The sequence below is a fragment of the Petaurus breviceps genome, unplaced genomic scaffold, assembly GCF_028583685.1.
Source record: "Petaurus breviceps papuanus isolate PSGF00001 unplaced genomic scaffold, PetGlider_PUasm1.0 126, whole genome shotgun sequence".
Taxonomy (NCBI): Eukaryota; Metazoa; Chordata; class Mammalia; order Diprotodontia; family Petauridae; genus Petaurus; species Petaurus breviceps.
Genome location: NW_027185655.1, coordinates 52,111,407 through 52,131,015, shown reverse-complemented (window position 1 = coordinate 52,131,015; position 19,609 = coordinate 52,111,407). Strand labels below are relative to the sequence as shown.

Sequence of the window (19,609 nt, the reverse complement as noted above, 5' to 3'; positions counted from 1 at the left end):
AGGTTCTGCAGTGTTATTGGTACATGCAGGGTTATTATGAATTAAACACACATACATGTGTTCACATAGATATGTACATGCTTCTTCATATGTGTGTGTGTGTATCTGTCTGTACCTGTGCTTAGAATGGATTTACCCTCACTGGAGGTTTCAATGCAAAGGTTGGATGACCACCTCTTAAGGATATGATAGAAGGGACTCGTTTTTCCTTTGACTCAGATTCTGTCATGGCTCTTGGTGAGATTACCTGGATGATTATGCTGTAGTTGCCTTTTGAGAAAACCGGAGGATTGTCATTAACATCAGATACATCGATATTCACAGTGGTTGTGTTGACTCTGGGTGGGCTGCCATTATCAGTCGCTTGAACTCTGAGTGTGTAGCCTGAAATCTTTGAAAAAGCAAAGACAAACATTTTTTTAAGCCAGAGGAATCTATAACCTTATTTTCCAAGTCCATGTAAACAATGGAAAAAGACTAACAAGAATATGATTCTTTCCCCTCGTATTGATAATATCATCAGGCTCTGGGCTAGACAAGTGCCATTTCAAAAGTTCATCTGTCAGGTATTTATTTGGAACATGGTACCCATTGTTCCTATAGGGATATGTACACGTTAGTGGAGTTCTCAGACAAGCCCACAAAGTCTGTATTAAAAATGCTTTCCATTAGAATTTTTAGGAGTAGAAAACAATACCTGATATACAGTGAATTAAACAAAACTGTGTAACTTAACAGCCTTGAAGCTAATGGATGCCCATCCTCTTCCTCCTGAGGCTCACATCTACTTTCAGTCAACTAGCCCTAGCAAACACCAGTTGAACAGGGAAGAGTATTTTTTCATACCCTTTCTGGCTAAACTTCACCCAGAATTTCTCCTTCGGATTTACCCCATAAGTTTTAGGGTTGGCAATGTTACTATCTTGTGGTCTTGCTCCTAAGACTACCTAGGAATCAAGTCAAGAGTAAGACTTCTTTTCACTAGAATCCAAAGGGAGAGGAAGAAGTGTCACTTGGCTCTTCTTTGGATGAGCTACCTCTCCTTTAAATGAACGATGGGAGGGCATTAAGAGAGCTGGTCTCCAGCTCAGTGATGGTACAATCTCACTCCAGTCCACCATTCCACTGGCATCAGACCTTAACCTTATCTCATGAACATAACTTTAAAACATTTTATTCATGTTTTCAATCATCACTGTCACTTTGCAGTGATTTTCTTTTCCTTTCCTCCAGAAATGGAATCCTCTCTAGTACAGTCAGGCTAGAAAAAAAACAAAACAAGAACATTTGGCCATGTATGAAAATGTATGTCTTATTCCCCGCTTTTCTCCTAAGAGCTTGCCTAAGGTAGGTGTGAATTCTGGGAACCACCAGTACCCTGATATTACAAATGGAACCTGGTAAAATTCTGCAGGGCTAGAATATTCTTTTCTATTTGTTCCTTTTCTAAATCCAAATCCTTCCTGAATTCCTAGCTCAAATAATTTCTCCTTAGGGCGGCTAGGTGGTACAGCGAATAGAACACCGGCTCTGGAGTCAGGAGGACCTGAGTTCAAATCTGGCCTTAGACACTTAACACAAAAACTAGCCGTGTGACCTTGGGCAAGTCACTTAACTCCAATTGCCCTCCAAAAAAAAAAAGTGAGTCAAGGGATGGTCCCCTTAATTATAAAAAAGAAAAATACTTTCTCCTCTAAAGTCTCCCTACACCACTCCATCTGAGAGTGATCATCTTCCTCTCAACTTCTTACCTACACAAGTCATTTGACAAGAAGCTCTGTACTGTTTCTTGTGTGCGTCTCTGCTCATTTAATTCTTGGGACGGTTCTTTTTCTTCTGGTGCGATAACTTCTCTCCCCAACTAGCCTCGAAAAGCCCTGAGAGCACACAATTCTTGGAGTTTTTCACAATCCCAAGCACAGTGGATCCTTGCTGGTACCCAACAAGTGAATCTGTTGTTGGATTTTAATCCATCCACAAAAATCACACAATAACAACAACAAATAAACAAAAAACAGCAACAGTTTCACTTACCATTTCCCGGTCAAGAAGCTGAGTCACTTTTATTTCTCCTTTTACAGGATCAATAGTAAATGGGTTCCCCTGGTTGCCATCTATGATTGAATAGTGAATGTGACTGTTTAAAGGTCCATCAGCATCATCTGCCATAACCTAGAGAACAACACAATCTTCTTTAGAATTGGTCTCGAGGGACAGATAGGTGGCACAGTGAATAGAGCACCATCCCTGGAGTCAGGAAGACCTGAGTTCAAATCTGGACTTTGACACTTAACACTTACTAGCTGTGTGACCTTGGGCAAGTCACTTAACCCCAACTGCCCTGCCTTCCCCCCTTCAAAAAAGCAAAAAAAAAAAACAAGCAGAACTGCTCTTGGGATGGATTTACCATTAGCAAACACACTTATCATAAGAAGGCAGCTGTCTGAAAGTGTTCTCAAAGCCAAAAAAGAAAAACAAAACAAAAAAACAAAAAACCCTACCTCTTAAGATTAGGCAGTCTTCCACCAGTGAATCAAATACACACACACACAAACACAGAGACATGTATATATATGTGTGTGTGTATGTATATGTATAATATATATACACACATACACACACATATAGTTTATCTACACACACACAAAAGGGATGACAATAGTTCTGGACTCACAATTTTCTTTTTAGAAGGAACTCTCAGGTCAGAAAACTCTCTACCAATGGTGGTCACCGCCATTCTCTCCAGCTTAAGAGCTTCAGAGATCAGAGACAAGCCTTGAACACTGAGAGGGTGATTTGTCCAGTCTGTGTCTGAGGCAAGACTCAAACCCAGGTCTCCCTGTCCCCTAAGTCGGCTCTCTATCCACCTCACCACACAATGTCCCACTTGTATATATAGTTATCCCTTTCACACTAAGACTTTCCCCATCATGGTTTTGATATATATCACGGGTCAGCATAAGAAATTAAATGGGATTTTGGGGGGAGTTTTGTGGAAACTGCAGGTGACACTCAAAGGCCAGCAGACAACACGGAACTATGACTACTTAACCCAAATATCACAATGAGGTACTGTAAACACCCCATAAAATAAAAAGAAAAAATTCAGACGTCTTCTCTAGTATGAAGGGACGGTCAAAAAATTTTGCGTGGATTTTCCAGATTACGTGGGTCCCACACCCCTAACCCCCTCAACGTGGAAGGGATAACTTTATAATTATAGTAAAATACCAGTTAATACACTAATAATAATTTAATGTTTTTATATGGGTTTGTAAGCAAAATAACCTCACAGGAATCTCACACAGAGACAAAACAAATGAAACCATGGAGGAAGGAGGGAAATAAAAGCATCACGCATACAGTGACAACAGACTGTTCCAGAACAGCGTCTTCACTGATGACTGCAGTGTAGGTGTCCTGACTGAACAGCGGGGTGTTATCATTGATATCTGTGACATTGACATTCACTGTTGCAACATCGCTCAGGGAAGGTGTGCCTCCATCAGTAGCTTCGACCGTCAGGTAATATTCACGAGAGCTTTCATAATCCAGGTTGTCAATAATAAATATGGCTCCTATAAAGGAAACAAACATAAAGCTTTTTAAGTTGTTAAAGGGACAACATTATCTATATATCTATCTATAAAATTATCTACTAAGATAATTTCCTTTCAATTTGTGACTTTGTAAACAAGTTAATCTTTATAGAAACGAGTCTCATCACCATGTATGTATAATTTTTCATTTCTAAATATAATACTCTGAAAATATGAACATTTCTCTGGAGACCTTCTGTATCTCTTACCTATCTACTTTTGTACACTATTTTTATAGTACTTCTTATTCCATTATGTTTATACTATTTTCTGGGCTCTTCTCCTACATTTCTGACTCTAAAACTCAATTCAATTCAACAATGAATCAAGAAAGCTAGTTTGGCTGTAGCATATAATCAACCTGCAGAGGCTGGGGCCTGATAAAAAGTTGTTTAAGTACCAAATATCTGCAAGAATGACTCTCAAGAAGTGAGGATAAAATGACGAAATCAGTCCCTATTCCTTGGCACAGTGTTTGGCACATACATAAGGGTTTAAAAAACACTTGCTGTCAGATTGACTGACGTCGACTGATTTCAAGGTGAGAGAAGATAAAGAATCCCCACAGATAACTAACCCCGGGAGATGCTAAGACAAAGGGCTACATATGAAACTCTAGGGAGAAATCACTTTCAATTGAAGCAATCAGGAAAGGTTTCATAGAAGAGGTGGTACCTGAATTGGTCCTTGAAGGAAGAGAAATATTTCAACAAATTGTGATGGGATAACGGTACATTCCTTCATCCTCTACTACTCTGTCCCTGAGCCCAGATCCTCCATAGACCATGATGGGGAGAAGAAGCCCATCATCAGGAGGGATCCTTCTTCCCCACTCCCCTGCCTCAAGATGGGAGTGGTGGAGAGAGGAGGGTTCTGTTCCCTCTCTCCAAGCCACCCACACTCCATTTAGGTCTTCAATGTCACAGGTGCCCTTCTGTTTCGATCTTTTTTTCAATGTTCTTTTTCTTCTTGTCTCCTCCTGGCTGACCAGTGACCCTCCCTTCCCACTTCCCATCCTTCTCACCTCTGCAGGAGGGAGCCCAGAATCCTTGTTTCCACTTGGATCCTTAGGCCCACTATCTCCTACGCAGCAGACATTGCTGTTCACACAGGCCCAAGAAAGGAAGCTATTATCCTCCAGGCCTCATCATCTGTCGTCTCTCTTTGTCTTCCAAAGCCTTGATCACTGTCCTATGACTTGCTCTTAAGACCCCCGGGGCTATCCTATTGTGAAGCCTTAGAATTCAGGTCTTTCTACCTAATCCTGCCACTGAATTTTCTATGTGTTGTCTCCCCAAATAAGAAGGTGAGGTCCTTGAGATCAGGGGATGGTCCCACTTTTCTATCTGCATCTCCAAAACTTATCACAGTGCTTGTTGGCACAAAGTAAATACCTAATACACTTTTCATTTGTCTTTCATTTTTTTTTTCGGCTGTAAGCAAAAGCCTGGAGATGAGTTTGGGTAGGAAAATAGAGGATGGTTAGTAATCCACTTGGGCTGAGATTCAGGTTTTCTTAAGGGCAACAGTGTAAAATAAAGCCCAAGAGGCAGGTTGAAGTCAGGGCCCAGCACAGAGCCTCGAATGATATGTTGCTGATAATCAGCAAAGAATTACTGAAGTTTCCTAAAGCAGAAGTAATGTGATCTGAACAATGCACTGGAAAGATTATGCAGGAAACAGTAAAGGGCAGATGTGAGAAGGGCGAGACTGGAGAGCAGAAGACCAGTGATGATAGTTGATGACAGAAGTCATGAAGACCCAGACTGGGGTACTTACAGTGGGAGGAGAATGCAGGGGATAGAGGACCGTCACATAGAGGAACAGGAGCCAGATTTATAGTCCAAGAACCTGAGTTCAAAATCTGGCTCCGATACTATTTGTTAACCAACAAGAGTCAGTTAACTAACTTCTCTGGCCTCTAGTTTCCTCATTTATTAAACAAATAAAAAGAATAAAGAAAGGAAAGGAAAAGAAGGAAGAAAGGGAATGACGGAGGGAGGAAGGAAGGAAGGAAGGAAGGAAGGAAGGAAGGAAGGAAGGAAGGAAGGAAGGAAGGAAGGAAGGAAGTTAACAACACAGCATGTGTTGTTTTTCCAGATAGTATAAGCTATCTTGTATTTTTGGCTCTGGCTAGCACAGTGCCAGACATATATTAAGGTACTTAATTACTTCTTATTGATTGACTGATTCTCTTAAACTTAAAAAAAAAATGACCTTATGGCTAGTATAGTGAAATTCAATTTTCACTAGGTCACATTTTACAGCATTCTGGGGACCACTAGGTTAACCCAAGACTTCCCATCTTAATGTGTGCTGAAGCTACACCCTCTGACCTTACTGGCAGCCCACCAGAAAATATGATTCAGAGTATTTCAAATGCTAGGGGAAGGCCTTAAATGATAAAGGACCGTATCACTTGGAAAAACAGTCATTTGCTTGCTATAGAAACTTAGATTATGGAGGATGAAACTGATGACTCACTATCAGAGCTGATTTACCTATCAGATGAGCTCACTACTGAGAAAAACAGGTAGCTAAGAAGGGAAACTGTTTTCAATTAAGTTCTATTTCTCTAGTTCTAACTGAAAGCAACTTTACAAAAATCCTAACCAAATAATGTTCTAACTGCAATGATAATTAATTTTCTCATAGTTGGGTTTTTTTAAGGTAAATTAAATATACCAGACATAAATTTTCTTTTTGTCCACATAATTTAAGACTTTTAAAGGATCTTCCTGACTCCTTTTCAGCTACTATTTAGGTTAAAAAAAAATGAACAAGCTTAGTGTCTTATCTGTTTAGAATTCTCTCTCACACACACAAGTGCATTCATATATAAATGTATAATTTGTATAAATATTATACATAAGATACATAATTATATAATATATAAATGATGCATCATGTAATTTAAGAGGACAATGCATAGCCAGCCATGTATTTAGTAGAATAATACAAGGTTTCTCTTTGTGACATGTGCTAAGATACCTGTTGTGGAATCAATACTGAATTTCCCATGCTCATTGCCACTGATGATTGCATAAGTGATCTCTGCATTGGCTTCAATATCCCGGCTGGCCGCGTACACCTGCAGAACCTCTGTTCCAACGAGGATGTCCTCGGGCACTGTGGCTCCATACTCACGATATTCAAACACAGGTGGGTTATCATTTATATCCAAAACAGATACAACAACAGTGCCGGTAGCCGTCAGTCTCCTTGGCACACCCTGATCTACAGCTTTCAAAATCAGATTGTACACAGCCTGCAACTCTCGGTCCAAAGGCTTCTCCAATCGGATAATTCCAGATGACTCATCAATAGAGAACTGACCGTCTGCAGAGTTCACCAATGAGTAGGAAATCTTGTGATTTAATCCTAGCCAAAAATAAAAAATAAATTATGTACATATATGCAAATATGTGTGTTTGTGTGTGAGTATAAAAATAAAAGCACATAAGGAATGTCTTCACATTTTAAGATGCTTTATTAAAAGGAACTCTTCCTCAAAAGTCTAAGGGAAGTGGGGGGCTTGAAAGATTGTGCAAAAGCACAATTTTTTGTTAAGTAAAAGGAGAAAATATTTATATTAAAGTAAATCTCAGGCTTATTTTCTCTATATTTAGAGAATTCACCCCAAATGTTCACATGGAATATCTGGGCCCAGCCTGTGGTAGAGCCCTCTGAGCTCATATTGGTCTGATCGGCCACAGATGGACACAATGACATGATACATCACATAGTGATGTAATATCGGTCCTCTTCAAGAACAAAATACACCAACCAACCAATGAGGCTTATTACACTTGTAACTAGCACAACACACCAAAAAATAGCTTTTTGCCTTGCTGGTAAAAAATTAACTGGCTTTTCCCGATCTGTCTAAGAATTACAAATAACACCATGAGAAAACACGTGGTCCTTTGGAAATCTGAAGTACAGTGGGGTGTCAAATTCCAAGACATACCACAGAACCGTCCTTAATAATTCAGGATGTTAACTAATTTCACTGATGAGTAATTGCCCTCTTCGCCATTCTGAGACACTTTAGTGCTGCATTTAAGAAACATATAACTTTAACTTCATGTCAAAATGCTTTGAAATTAAACTGCCAGGCCCTGCAGCACTGTTCTTAAAAGACATTACAACTTGCTTCATGAAATTTGACACTTCTCAAAGTCTGCTGTTGTTAAATACTGAAAGAAATAATTTGCTCCTGTCATTCTCCTATAAAAGAAACTCTAAATTCTCCATAATAACAACTCCCATTTACATAGCGCTTCAAGGTTTTCAAAGCACCTGACATGTCATTTACTGCTCAGGTACAAGATGCCAAGTAGGAAGATGAGAAGTCATATTTTTTTCTATAGTGTTTTAAGGTTCACAAAGCACTTTTCCTCACAATGGTTCTGTGAGGTAGACAGCAAAAGCATTATCATCTTCATTTTACAGATGACAAAACTCAGAGGAATTAAATGACTTGTTAATACATCTATAAGCAGCAAGTGGCAAGCCAAGAAGTAAACCCAGGTCACCCCCGAGCACGGAGCTCTTTATAATTTTCGTCTTTGTAATACAAGGAGCTATAACAATGCCAGGCCCATAGTCGGTGTTTAATAAATGCACAGTGGCTTGACTTGCCCACGAGGGATAGCTAGCTAGTAAACAGAGGTAGGATTCAAATGTCCAGACTCCAAGTCCAATGCATTATGCCACTTCAGTTTCTTCACCTGAGAAATGAACTCTAAGTTATGATCCAACAGGGGAGAGAAGGGAATAAACATTTATCTATACAGCATCTCCTATGTGCCAGGTGATCTTTAGACATACTATATTATCAGATCCTCAGAAAAACCCTGCAAGGTAGGTGCTATTATAACCCCCATTTCATTGTTAAGAAAACTGAGGCAAAAAGAGAAGTTAAGAGACTTACCTGCATCAGCATCAGTGGCCTGTACTCTTGTTAGCGGAGTCTTGGGTTCAGTGTTTTCAAACACCGTAATGGCATAAGGCTCAGCTGAGAATTCTGGGGCGTTATCATTGATATCTTCCAATGTGAAGACAACACTCATCTGGCAGAATCGCCCTCCTCCATCTGTAGCCTTGACTAAAAGATTATAAACTGCTTGCTGCTCACGATCCAGGGGAGCAAATGTTTTCAATTCACCTAAAAACCAAACAACAAACACTAAAGAAAGAGCCTCACTTGAAATCTGAGAAGAGATTTTTGCCACAGTCATCTACAACATTGCATCTATTCACGACCCCCTCCTCCCCTTTGCTTCTGCATGCGTATCACCTGAATAAATGGCCTTCCTTTGGTGAACAATTTTGTCAATGCCTGAGTGAACAGGTGCACCAGGCTAACAAGTCCCAGGTTCACAAACTGGGCCAGTGGCTGGGGTTTTTAATCTTAAAAGATTCAAAGCGAGGGTCTCTCAATGGATTTCCAAAATTCTGCCAGTAAAGTGTCTATTTAACTTATCCAACAACCACATTTTTGCATATCACAGAATTATGAGTTTCACTATAGAAGCCCAGATTTGAATGTTTATGACTAGTTTTGTGAGAAAATATCTAGCAAGGATAGTATTAGTGACAGACTGTTAATGGAGTGAAATTTGGAAGGGCAAAGATGTCAAGCAATTAAAAACCAAATTAAACACCATTTGCGATTTTAATTATGAGTATTCCAAATTACATGTTTATGATGGCTAATTGATACGTCATGTTTCTACTCAGGAAAGAAAATAAAGTCAAAATAATGAAGAATATCAGCAAATAAGCAGACTTAAGGTATGACTTTTAAGTTGAAAGAAAAAAAGAGTAGGTTGACAAAAAGTCAAAGAAAACTTCAATTATGGCCTCATGGAGATTTTTCTTTGTTATTCAACTGTTTTTTTTCCCCTCCCATGGACTCTTTTAGACTAAAAAGTGTCATTTATGTAACATCAAAAAAAATACATAAAAAGAACAAGTGTTAGCGTTATCGCTAAGATTGCTGAGAATGACCTACTTAATTGTATTTGACTGTCAGAAGCTGCAATTCATTTGTAGCAAAGCATTTATTTTTTACCTGTATCTGCATTTAGTCTGAATTTTTCTGCACCAGGACCAGACAATGTATAAGTTATTTCAGCATTGGAACGGATATCTGCATCCGTAGCAGAGACCTGCATGATTAGTTTCCCAGGAACAATATCTTCAGGAATTGTGTCGGAGTAGGCACTCTAAAACATTTGAAAGAGGGAAAAAAAAAAATGAATTTGTGATATTTACCAGAGATGAGGTTAGGAGGGAAACATCTGAGCCATTTTCAGTGACAGTTCATAACACATGACTAAGAGATTAACTGATAAAAATCAAAATCTCTACATTTTTCTTGCTCTACACTATTAAGCAAGTTAATTAAACATTATTATACACATGATAAACTTTATCCAATTAGGAACTGCAAAACACAGTAAAGCAACTAGGAAGCTCTGAGGATGATTTTTTTACCAGAAGTTCAAATTTGCATTTATATTTCAGAATATATTTTGGATGGGAAGAGATAGTATAGTGTGAGACAGAAAGCCTGCTTCATAGTCAAGAAGAGCTCAGTTCAAATACTATGTCTGACACATACTGCTAGTGTGTGACCCTGGGTAAGTCCCTTCACCTCTGGATACCAATCTGCATTGGTAGAGGCAGTTTCCTACGTAGGAGGTCTCTATAATAATGAAAATACAAGTGCTAGTCAAAAAAAATTTTGGATAACCTAATTTGTTAAAGCAGTTTATTATTTAGTTTTACCCTAGCAATTTTAAAGAGAAATTTTAAGTAGCCTATCTTGCCCAAATTACATTTTGTACAAAAGTAGATAAATACTGAATTTTTATAACCTCAGAAAACCTTATTTATTTTTTATAGTCATGTACACATATACAACTAGTCATTAGTTCTTGATATTTTGGAGTTGATAGTATAAACCATGTGTATGGAAAGTCTAGATTTTTATGAGGTCAATTCTGTAACATCAAAGAAGACATTTGTAAATACTGAACATTTTGCTCTAATAAAATGGTGTCAAATGTGAAAAAAGCTAAAAGCCCCTCTGAAAATGCCAGACCAAAAAAGAAAATTCTGTATTTCTGATATATGAGGACTTGTTCCTAAACCCACAGTCAGCAACACTACCTGGCAGACTCCCACCTTCCATGAAGCCTCGGATTTTCCGTGTACCTCAGTTCCTACCTTCAGCCTGGATTACTACCTCTCCTATTTACCACCTCTGCTCCTACTTTCTACACCTCTTCCTAAATCCCCAAAATGTCATATTCCTGGCTTCACTCAATCTAGACCTTGTCATTATCTACTTCCAACACTATTCTCCCAATTGATTCCCTCAATGCCAATGCTCCTACCTTCTGCCATATTCATGTACCAATTCCTGACCTACATAATTTTTACCAGCCATGTTCTCAGAAGCTTCAAGCTCCAACTGTAGAATGGTTGGGGAAAGGAAGGTAAACCCATTTCCAGATTCACCACACACAGGCAAGCTCTACCTTCAACTGGACTCTGATTCTCAAAGTTAAATAGTTCTTTTACTGATGCTCATGGACGCTTATCATTTCCTGACATGAATCCTTAACTCCAGCAAGTGTGGTCAATCCATCGTTCCCCAAACACATTTCTGCCATATCTTTGATAATGTCCTTCAATATGTTTGGAGTCCCTTCTTCCTGGCTTTTCTTGTCTAAGTCTTCGTCTTCCTTTAAGGTCTAGCTCAAGTACCACTCACAGTTATGAAGTCTGCCCTTTGCTTTCTGGTCCTCCGTGATCGTTCCTTCCTCTGAACTCCTATAGAATTCTAGGCTTGTAATAGCGATCTTACATCATTTTACATGGTTATTTCCCTTCTTCACTTATGCACTATTTCCAACAACTAGGTTATGATAACTTACATTCTCATAGTGCTTCAAGGTTACCAAAGTGCCTTCTTCACTAAATTTGGTGAGGTATGCAGTACAAGCATTATTATTTCCCATATCTCCCCCCCCCCCCTGCCCATTTTGATGATCAGGAAATCTAAAGAGCATCAAACCAGGGAATCTGGGTATGAATCCAAATTCTGCCACCTGAGTGACCACAGACAAGTCACTTACATTCTTTAGGCCTTGTTTTCCTAATCTATAAAAGAAAGGGGTTGAACTAGAGGAATTCAAAGGTCCTTTCCCACTCCAAATGGATGATCCCATGACCTGCTACAGTCACACATCAATGGATTTTTAAACTTGTCTCTTCTACAACGCTCCTGTCAGGAAGGGCTACGTTGAATTCAATTTATTTAACTCAGTCAGCGTTTGTTAAGCATCTATTATATGTAATAACGTACTAAGGCTAAAAACTCACTATGCTAGACATTTGGTGTGCTAAGATGAAAAGCAGCTGGGTGGGTCACTATTCTTAACTTACAGCACTCCTGGGTAGGGGTGGGACATACCCCGGACAGAAATAAATACTACAAAAGTAACATTGCAAATAGAAGATAAGGAAAGATCCAGACAATATGTTGTAGAGAAAACTGAGGGAGGGGAGAAAAGAAAAAAGGAAATAGGAATTTGTTAAGTACCCACTAGGTGCAAGGGACTAGGCTAAGCTCTTTCCAAAAAAAAATCTCATCTGATGCCCACAACAACCCTGGGAGAGAGACACTATTATCCCAGTTTTATAGATGAGGAAATTAAGGCACAGGGATTAAGTGACTTGCCCAGCATCACACAGGTAGTAAGTGTCTGGGAATGGATTTAAACTCTCCAGGCCCTACCCTCTCTTACTTTCAGCTCAACCTTGTAATCCAGCAACATCTAGCAATGCCCTGCCCAGAATAAAGGCTCAGTTTCTGTTGATTTAATTTAAAGCACTGAGTAACTATGATGATGAAATATGTAAAGTCTTTTTTTTTAAGTATTATGACCCTCCCTGCCAAATGATTTTTTGCTTTACTTGATTCTCCTTCACACAGATAAATATACTTAGTAAAGCTCTGTTGTATAGTTTATAAGATCAAATATGGTTGTGGTGTCTGGCCTCCATTACCAGTGTGGGGTGCTGGGTTGAAGTTCTGACATTATCAAAAAATAATGGCTTCAGGGCAGCTAGGTGGCACAGCGAATAGAATGTTGTCCCTGGAGTCAAGAGGAAACAAGTTCAAATCCAGTCTCAGACACTCAACACAAAAACTAGCCATGTCACCTTGGGCAAGTCACTTAACTCCAACTGCCCTACCTTCCCCCCTCCAAAAAGCAAAAACAAAAACAAAACAAAACCCCCCCAAAAACAAACAAAAAATAATGTCTTCATCTTAGGGCAGGGGTGGGAACCTGCAGACCCGAGGCTACATGTGGCTGTCTAGATCCTCAGCTGCAGCCCTTTGACTGAATCCAAACTTCACAGAACAAATCCTCTTAATCAAAGGATTTTTTCTGTAAAACTTGGACTCAGTCAAAAGGCCACACGTGACTCTAGGCTACGGGTTCCCCACCCATTAAGGCATGCTATTTTTATTCTCTGGGACTGCAGTTCCTTCTCTGTAAAATCCAGGGATTGGATTGGATCACCTCCAAGGTCCTCAAGGCTCTGACATGGTGATGACCATTTTTCAAAGCTAAAGAACATGTTACAGAAGCAGTTCTGAAGCTACCTGTGATGTCTACCTTCTCTACTGAAATGAAATTTAAAAAAAAAATAAAATCTGTGATGCTAACTCTGCTAACCTAAGTCCTAGACTTAGTTCCACAATACTTTTAAAAGGTCATGCTTTCAACAAGGATGGGTAAGTAGTCTCTCCACCAATAAAGGTTCTAATCCTTCTACCACTTCAGCTCATTGGTCTTCCCAAGTTCCTGGGTTGAAAAAGAATTCACCAAGCAGTGAACTCTTAGGTAGATAACATCTCAAGTGGGGCGATCTTCAGAGGAAAGGTCTGTCATCTATCTCAATGACCCAGATGCTTTCACTTAAAGAGACCTGCCAGAGCTGACACATACTAGTGTAGACTTTGAGAACCCAGGATCACTTCCATTCCATGATGTACATGGAATATTTCAGTGGAAGATATGTCTAAGGGCAAATAATTAACTCTTCAGGAAGCCAGACCCATAACCTGGTGCTCAAAACTAAAGATGGTAAATTGGCATGACATCTGCTATCTTCTCAGATGAATTATTCAATGAAATTTTACTAAATAGGTTTAATTTATTTTTGATTATAATAGAAAGAAGAACCAACTATTTCTTTGGAAGGGTCGGCACATTATAAGAAACAGCTGCTGCTTCATACTTTTCTAATTTAAGGACTAAGCATAAAATTCACTTTTAGATAGATACTGAAAGTATCTATTGGTTAAATTTCATACCTTTTCACAAATGGGGCTGTTGTCATTTGCATCGAGAACTTTCACTTCCACTATGGCTTTTGAAGAAAAAGTGCCATCTGTTGCAGTGATGGTGAGAAGGTAGCTGTCCTTTTTTTCCCTATCTAGAGGTTTCTTCACATAGACTTTCCATTCATTTTGTATATTTTCAACTGCAAATTGTCCTAATGGATCTCCTCCTATATTGTCGAGAGGGAAATTATATCGTTAAATTAGCTGAAATAACATATAAAATTAATCATACAGAAGGTACTGAGTCTATTTTCTTTAAAGAGTTGAAGATATTTTTGTAAATGAAAACAAAGTAATTTTTTTAACCCTGGTGTCAAAAAATAAATGCAGCATTAATCAATCGATATGCATTTATTTAAGTGTCTATTAAGTGTCAGACGCTCTGCTAGGTAATTGGGGTCCACGTTAAAGCAATGCTTTTAATACGTACTGCAGTACCCAAAAAGGAAGTACAAATACTACCAAAGATACATTTAAGCTTCCATACATCTGCAATTTTGCTATTAAAAATCATCATATCATTCATTACAGGATAAGTACATGTTTCATTGAAATGTGGGGAGTAATAAAAAATGAAACGCAATCTAATAAAACAAATTTGAGTCCTGTAACTGGCAATAAAAATATCATAATGGAATATGAAATAGAATTTAAAAGGTGTTCTTTCCAACTACTTGTACTGCACTTTACAACTAAAACCTTCTCTTCACTGCCCATTTATGTGTAATTTGTTTCTCCAGAATTTCTGATTCCTGAAAACTATGATTCATTGGCTTTGTAAAAGTTGACTACATTGGGGTGGCTAGGTGTCACAGTGAATAGAACACCGGCCCAGCAGTCAAGAGGACCTGGGTTCGGATCCGGCCTCAGACACTTAACACACACACAAAAATTAGTCATGTGACCTTGGTCAAGTCACTTAACCCCAACTGCCCTCCAAAAAAGCAAAAAAAAAAAAGTTGATGACTACATCTTTTAAACAATTATGTTTCTTTTTTATTTTCTTACCTGTTATATAGTATGTCACTTGTCTATTAATCTCTTCAGTATCAGCATCTGTGGTGCTCAGTATAGCAATTACACCGCCAGGTGGGTCATCTTCACTCACAGTCCCTTTGTAAATCTCTGCAGTGAAGCGTGGCGGATTGTCATTCACATCAGTTACAGAAATTTCCACAACTGCTGTGGAAGACAGCTGAACTTTCTCCCCATAATCAGATGCAACCACTGTGATGTGATACTTGTCTCTCTTTTCATGATCAAGTTCCTTAAGAGTAGTAATCCATCCAGTTTCCATATCTATAGCAAAAGATTCAATGACATCCAAGCCTTGTGACTGATCTAAACTATATAGGACTTGGCCGTTGGTTCCCGAATCAAGATCAATTGCCTTGACTTGGATGACTTTACTTCCCCCTGGTAGGTTTTCAACAATAAATGCTTCATACGGATTGGACTCTAAGACTGGACTATTATCGTTAGCATCTTTCACCTGAATGCTGATGTCTACAGAAGATACTACTTCAGAGTCTTCGTGGGTGCTTTGGGCTACCACTGAAAACTGGTACCATTTTGTAGTCTCATGATCAAGACTCTTCTCTAGTTTCAATTTCCCACTGTGTCTGTCAATGACAAAGAACTCACCCCCATTGCTCTCAGGTGTATTTCCTTTGGTTAAGCTGTATAACACAGGCTGTCTATGATCTACTCTGATAATATCTATTTCAGTTCCAATAGGCAGGTCTTCTGAGACCGTGTAGGTATAAAAAGGCTCTGAAAATTTGGGAAGGGGGGTTTCTGGTGGGAGGATTTTCACATAAACTGGAACAACAGATTCTTTTGGGGGAGACCCACCATCCACTGCTCTCACAAAGAAAGTGAAAACTTCATTTTCTAAGCCAACCAGGCTCTCTTTTGTTGTAATTATTCCAAATAGTTTGTTGATTTCTAAATTCTCCTGGACACTTTCAGAATCTGCTTCTATAGAGTATGTGATGTCTGCATTGGATCCCTCATCAGCATCTGAAGCAAGCACTTTTATGACAGATGTGCCTTTTGGGGCATCAGAGCCAACGTTCACTTTGTACTCGGTTGCTCGGAATTGAGGAGCGTTATCATTATCATCTGTAAGGATCACGTTGACAGTACAGAATGCAACCTTTCCTCCAGTATCCTTGGCCATCAGTCGAATTGCAATTACCTTTTCTCCTGCAGTTTCACGGTCAAGCTTTTCAGAGGTAAATATCTGTCCTCTCTCATTTGTGTAAAATCTGTCTTTGGCAAAGTCATTTACAATATGGTAAGTAATTTGGCCATAAATTCCAGAATCCTCATCAGTCGCTCTGACTTCAATCACCAGAGTCTGCAAAGGCGCATTTTCAGCCAGTTCGACCTCATATTCATTTTGCATGAAAATGGGACTATGCAAATTGGCTTGGATTACAATAATCTCAATGTGGGCTGAGCTCCTGAAGACTCCATCAGACACAGAAACATTAATATTGTAAAATGGCTTTAGCATCTGTCGGCGCACGTTTGAGAGGGTGATTATGCCCGTCTTGCTATCAATTGCAAAATTCTTATGCTCATTACCTGACAGAATGGAGTATTCCAGTTTGTCAGTGTCTGAACTATCTGCATCATGGGCTTTCACACAGGTCACAAAATGTCCATGGGGGGCTTGCTCACTTATTTTAGCTTCATAGAGGAGCTGGTCAAATAATGGTGGGTTATCATTGAGATCAGTGACATGCACTGTCACAATCACATCACTACTCAATGGGGGCATGCCACTATCAATAGCCCTTACCAGCAGCTTGTGCTGCTGAATCTCCTCATAGTCCAGCGTTCTCACCAATGAAATGAGGCCACTGCTGCTATCTATGTGAAAATGGTCAGGGCTCTTGCTATGGTTCCCAAACAAGTGATAAGAAATCCCTCTGTTGGGTGCAGAATCTAAATCTGTAGCCTGAACCTGAACAAGAGACGTTCCAATCACGGCTGCCTCAGACAGGGTTGTGGTATATGACTGCTGGGCAAAGACAGGAGGGTTATCGTTGACATCTTCAACTATTATGTCAACAAACACCTCAGCATGAACCCCAGTCAAGGAGTCGGTTGCTCGGATGCTTAATTTATATGCAGGGTGAGATTCAAAATCCAAAGGAGCTATGACATTGATGACTCCAGTATTGAAGTTGATAGTAAACTGACTAAATGGATCCCCATCTGTAATGCTGTAAAAGACCTTCAGCCCTTCTGGGCTGTTGGCTTGCACGTGGACAACTGGGCTATGCAACTGGATGTTCTCAGGGATTTCAGCACTATAGAAAGCCTTTTCAAAAACAGGCATGGCTTTGTTCATAACTGTAATTGGCACAATGACTTCAGCAGAGAAAGCTGGGTCACCACCATCTTTTGCTACTATGGTGATGAGATATTCCTTATTTAAGGTGTCTGGCTCAAATTTCTTTTTCAAGGAGATTTCACCGGAAGGCCCGATTTGAAAGTGTTCATGATGTTCCTTAAGGTAATAGTGAACTTCCCCATTTCTTCCGATATCTTTGTCAACAGCAGTCACAGAGCGGATGATGTGGCCCACCTCCGCATCGACTTTGACAACAGCATAGTAAGGAAGGTTGACAAACACGGGGGCGTTATCATTTTGGTCTTCCACAGTGACCTTCACCACAACGTGGGCCACCACTGAGGGCTTATGTTCCTCTGTCACTTCTACAACCACATCGAAAGCCTCTTGCTGCTCACGGTCAAATGGTATGCCTGTGGTGGAAAGCACTCCTGATGTGTGGCTTATTTTAAATCTGCTGTCGGGGTTGAGGATATGATAAAACAATGGCTTATTTATCTGATTGCCAATGGCAGTGATAACGGCGATGGTTCTGGCCTCCGTGGAATTCTCCTTCACTGTTGCAGAGTAGGAATTCTGGGTAAACTTTAGCTGACTTTCTTTGCTTTCTTTCACACTGATTTTTATAGAGGTGTGGCTTGTAAACCTGCCATCAGAAGCCCTGACTGTCAACTCGTATCTACTTCTTAACTGGGTGGTGTTTTGTATGGTTATGGTACCAGTCTTAGGATTGATTAGAAACTTCTCACCAATGTTGCCTTCAGGAATGGAATACATTAACTGTGAAAAAGCTGCTGAGTCAGCATCTGTAGCATTTACTGTGATGACTTTTACTCCTTTGTACGTTGGCACCAAAACCGATGCTTCATATAATGTTTTGGAGAACAGAGGAGGGCAATCATTAATGTCGATTACATGTATCGTCACGTTGGCTGCATATTCTGCAAATAAACGTGGCGTTCCCATGTCATGGACTTGCACGGTAAATCGGAAAATGTGTGCCTCCTCGTAATCCAAACTGAGCACGGTTCGAATGGCACCCGTGCTGGAGTCAATGGCAAAATATCTGTGGGCAGAATGTTCAACAATCTGATAAACAAGCATAGCATTGGATTCCTTATCTGCATCTGTAGCTCGAATGACCAATGGAACATTTTTATCTGTCAAGACCACACTATTGATTGAAGCAGATTCACTAATGAGTCCTGTGTATTCTGCCTGCATGAAGACGGGCATGTTGTCATTCTCATCCTGAAGATGCACCCAAACTGTTGTATTAGCAGACAAACCAGCCATGTTTGTTCCTTGCACTATCAGGGTGTAAAAGGGGAGAGTTTCAAAATCCAGAGCTCTTTGAGTAATGATAACTCCTGAGTTGGGGTTGATGTCAAAGGCATCACCTATGTTTCCATCTTTTATTTCATACACCACAGATGACTGACTGTGTGCACTGACTATCCCAATAAAGCTACCAATGGAAGCACTTTCACTGATTTCAGCAGAGTATTCTTTAGAGGCAAACCTGGGGATGGCATTATCAGAGATGGTGACAAAGATGTGCACAGAAGTTATTTCACTCATTGGAGGATTCCCTTTGTCTGTAGCTTTCACCATCAAATCATATTCTCCTTGGTTACTCTGGTCAAGCTCTTTGGCAGTCTTTATAGAACCTAAGATAGGATCTATAGTAAAAGAATTCCCAATATTTCCTGCAAAAAAAAAAGGAAAAAAAAATTACTACATGTATATCTTAGAGAAAAAGGGGCAAAGATCAATCAGTCAAGAAGCTTTTAGTGAGCACATACTATGTGGTAGGCATTGTGCTAATGCTGCAGATACAAAGAAAGTCAAGAGAAAAAGTTTCCACTCATTTTGAAGAAGTTTATAATTTAATGGAGCAAAGAATAAAGATTGAAAAGATAAGACAAGCAGAGACACAGGCACCTGGAATACATATTTAAAAACCAAACGGACAGATGACGATGAAAAGAACTCATTATTGGAAAGGAAGTTTTCTTGCTTAATTTTTAATCTATAGAAAATCTACTCAAAGTTCACTTTAAAATGTCAGGAACATTTTCCATACTTTCTTCATAAACTGCTAACATAACAATATACAAAGTACTATACTGGGCCAAAATGATGGCAGATCGAGTTCCATGTTCTATTGCTGGTGACTACCACTGGTTAGGAAGTATTCTATCTAAA

At 39.5% G+C, this 19,609-nt stretch overlaps 1 protein-coding gene across 3 annotated transcripts in view; it reads right to left on the bottom strand.

Annotated features, from left to right (window-relative positions):
* FAT1 (FAT atypical cadherin 1) overlaps positions 1-19,609 on the bottom strand; it is a 170,293-nt gene that overhangs the window by 26,812 nt on the left and 123,872 nt on the right. For all 3 annotated transcript variants that reach the window (XM_069095620.1, XM_069095638.1, XM_069095628.1), the window contains exons 10-17: positions 15,043-19,110; positions 14,005-14,201; positions 9,679-9,832; positions 8,536-8,769; positions 6,591-6,980; positions 3,364-3,578; positions 2,035-2,172; positions 248-391 (exon numbers count right to left, since the gene is read on the bottom strand). In XM_069095620.1, the coding sequence (XP_068951721.1) occupies positions 248-391; positions 2,035-2,172; positions 3,364-3,578; positions 6,591-6,980; positions 8,536-8,769; positions 9,679-9,832; positions 14,005-14,201; positions 15,043-19,110 (5,540 nt within the window). The remainder of the gene's footprint in view (positions 1-247; positions 392-2,034; positions 2,173-3,363; positions 3,579-6,590; positions 6,981-8,535; positions 8,770-9,678; positions 9,833-14,004; positions 14,202-15,042; positions 19,111-19,609) is intronic.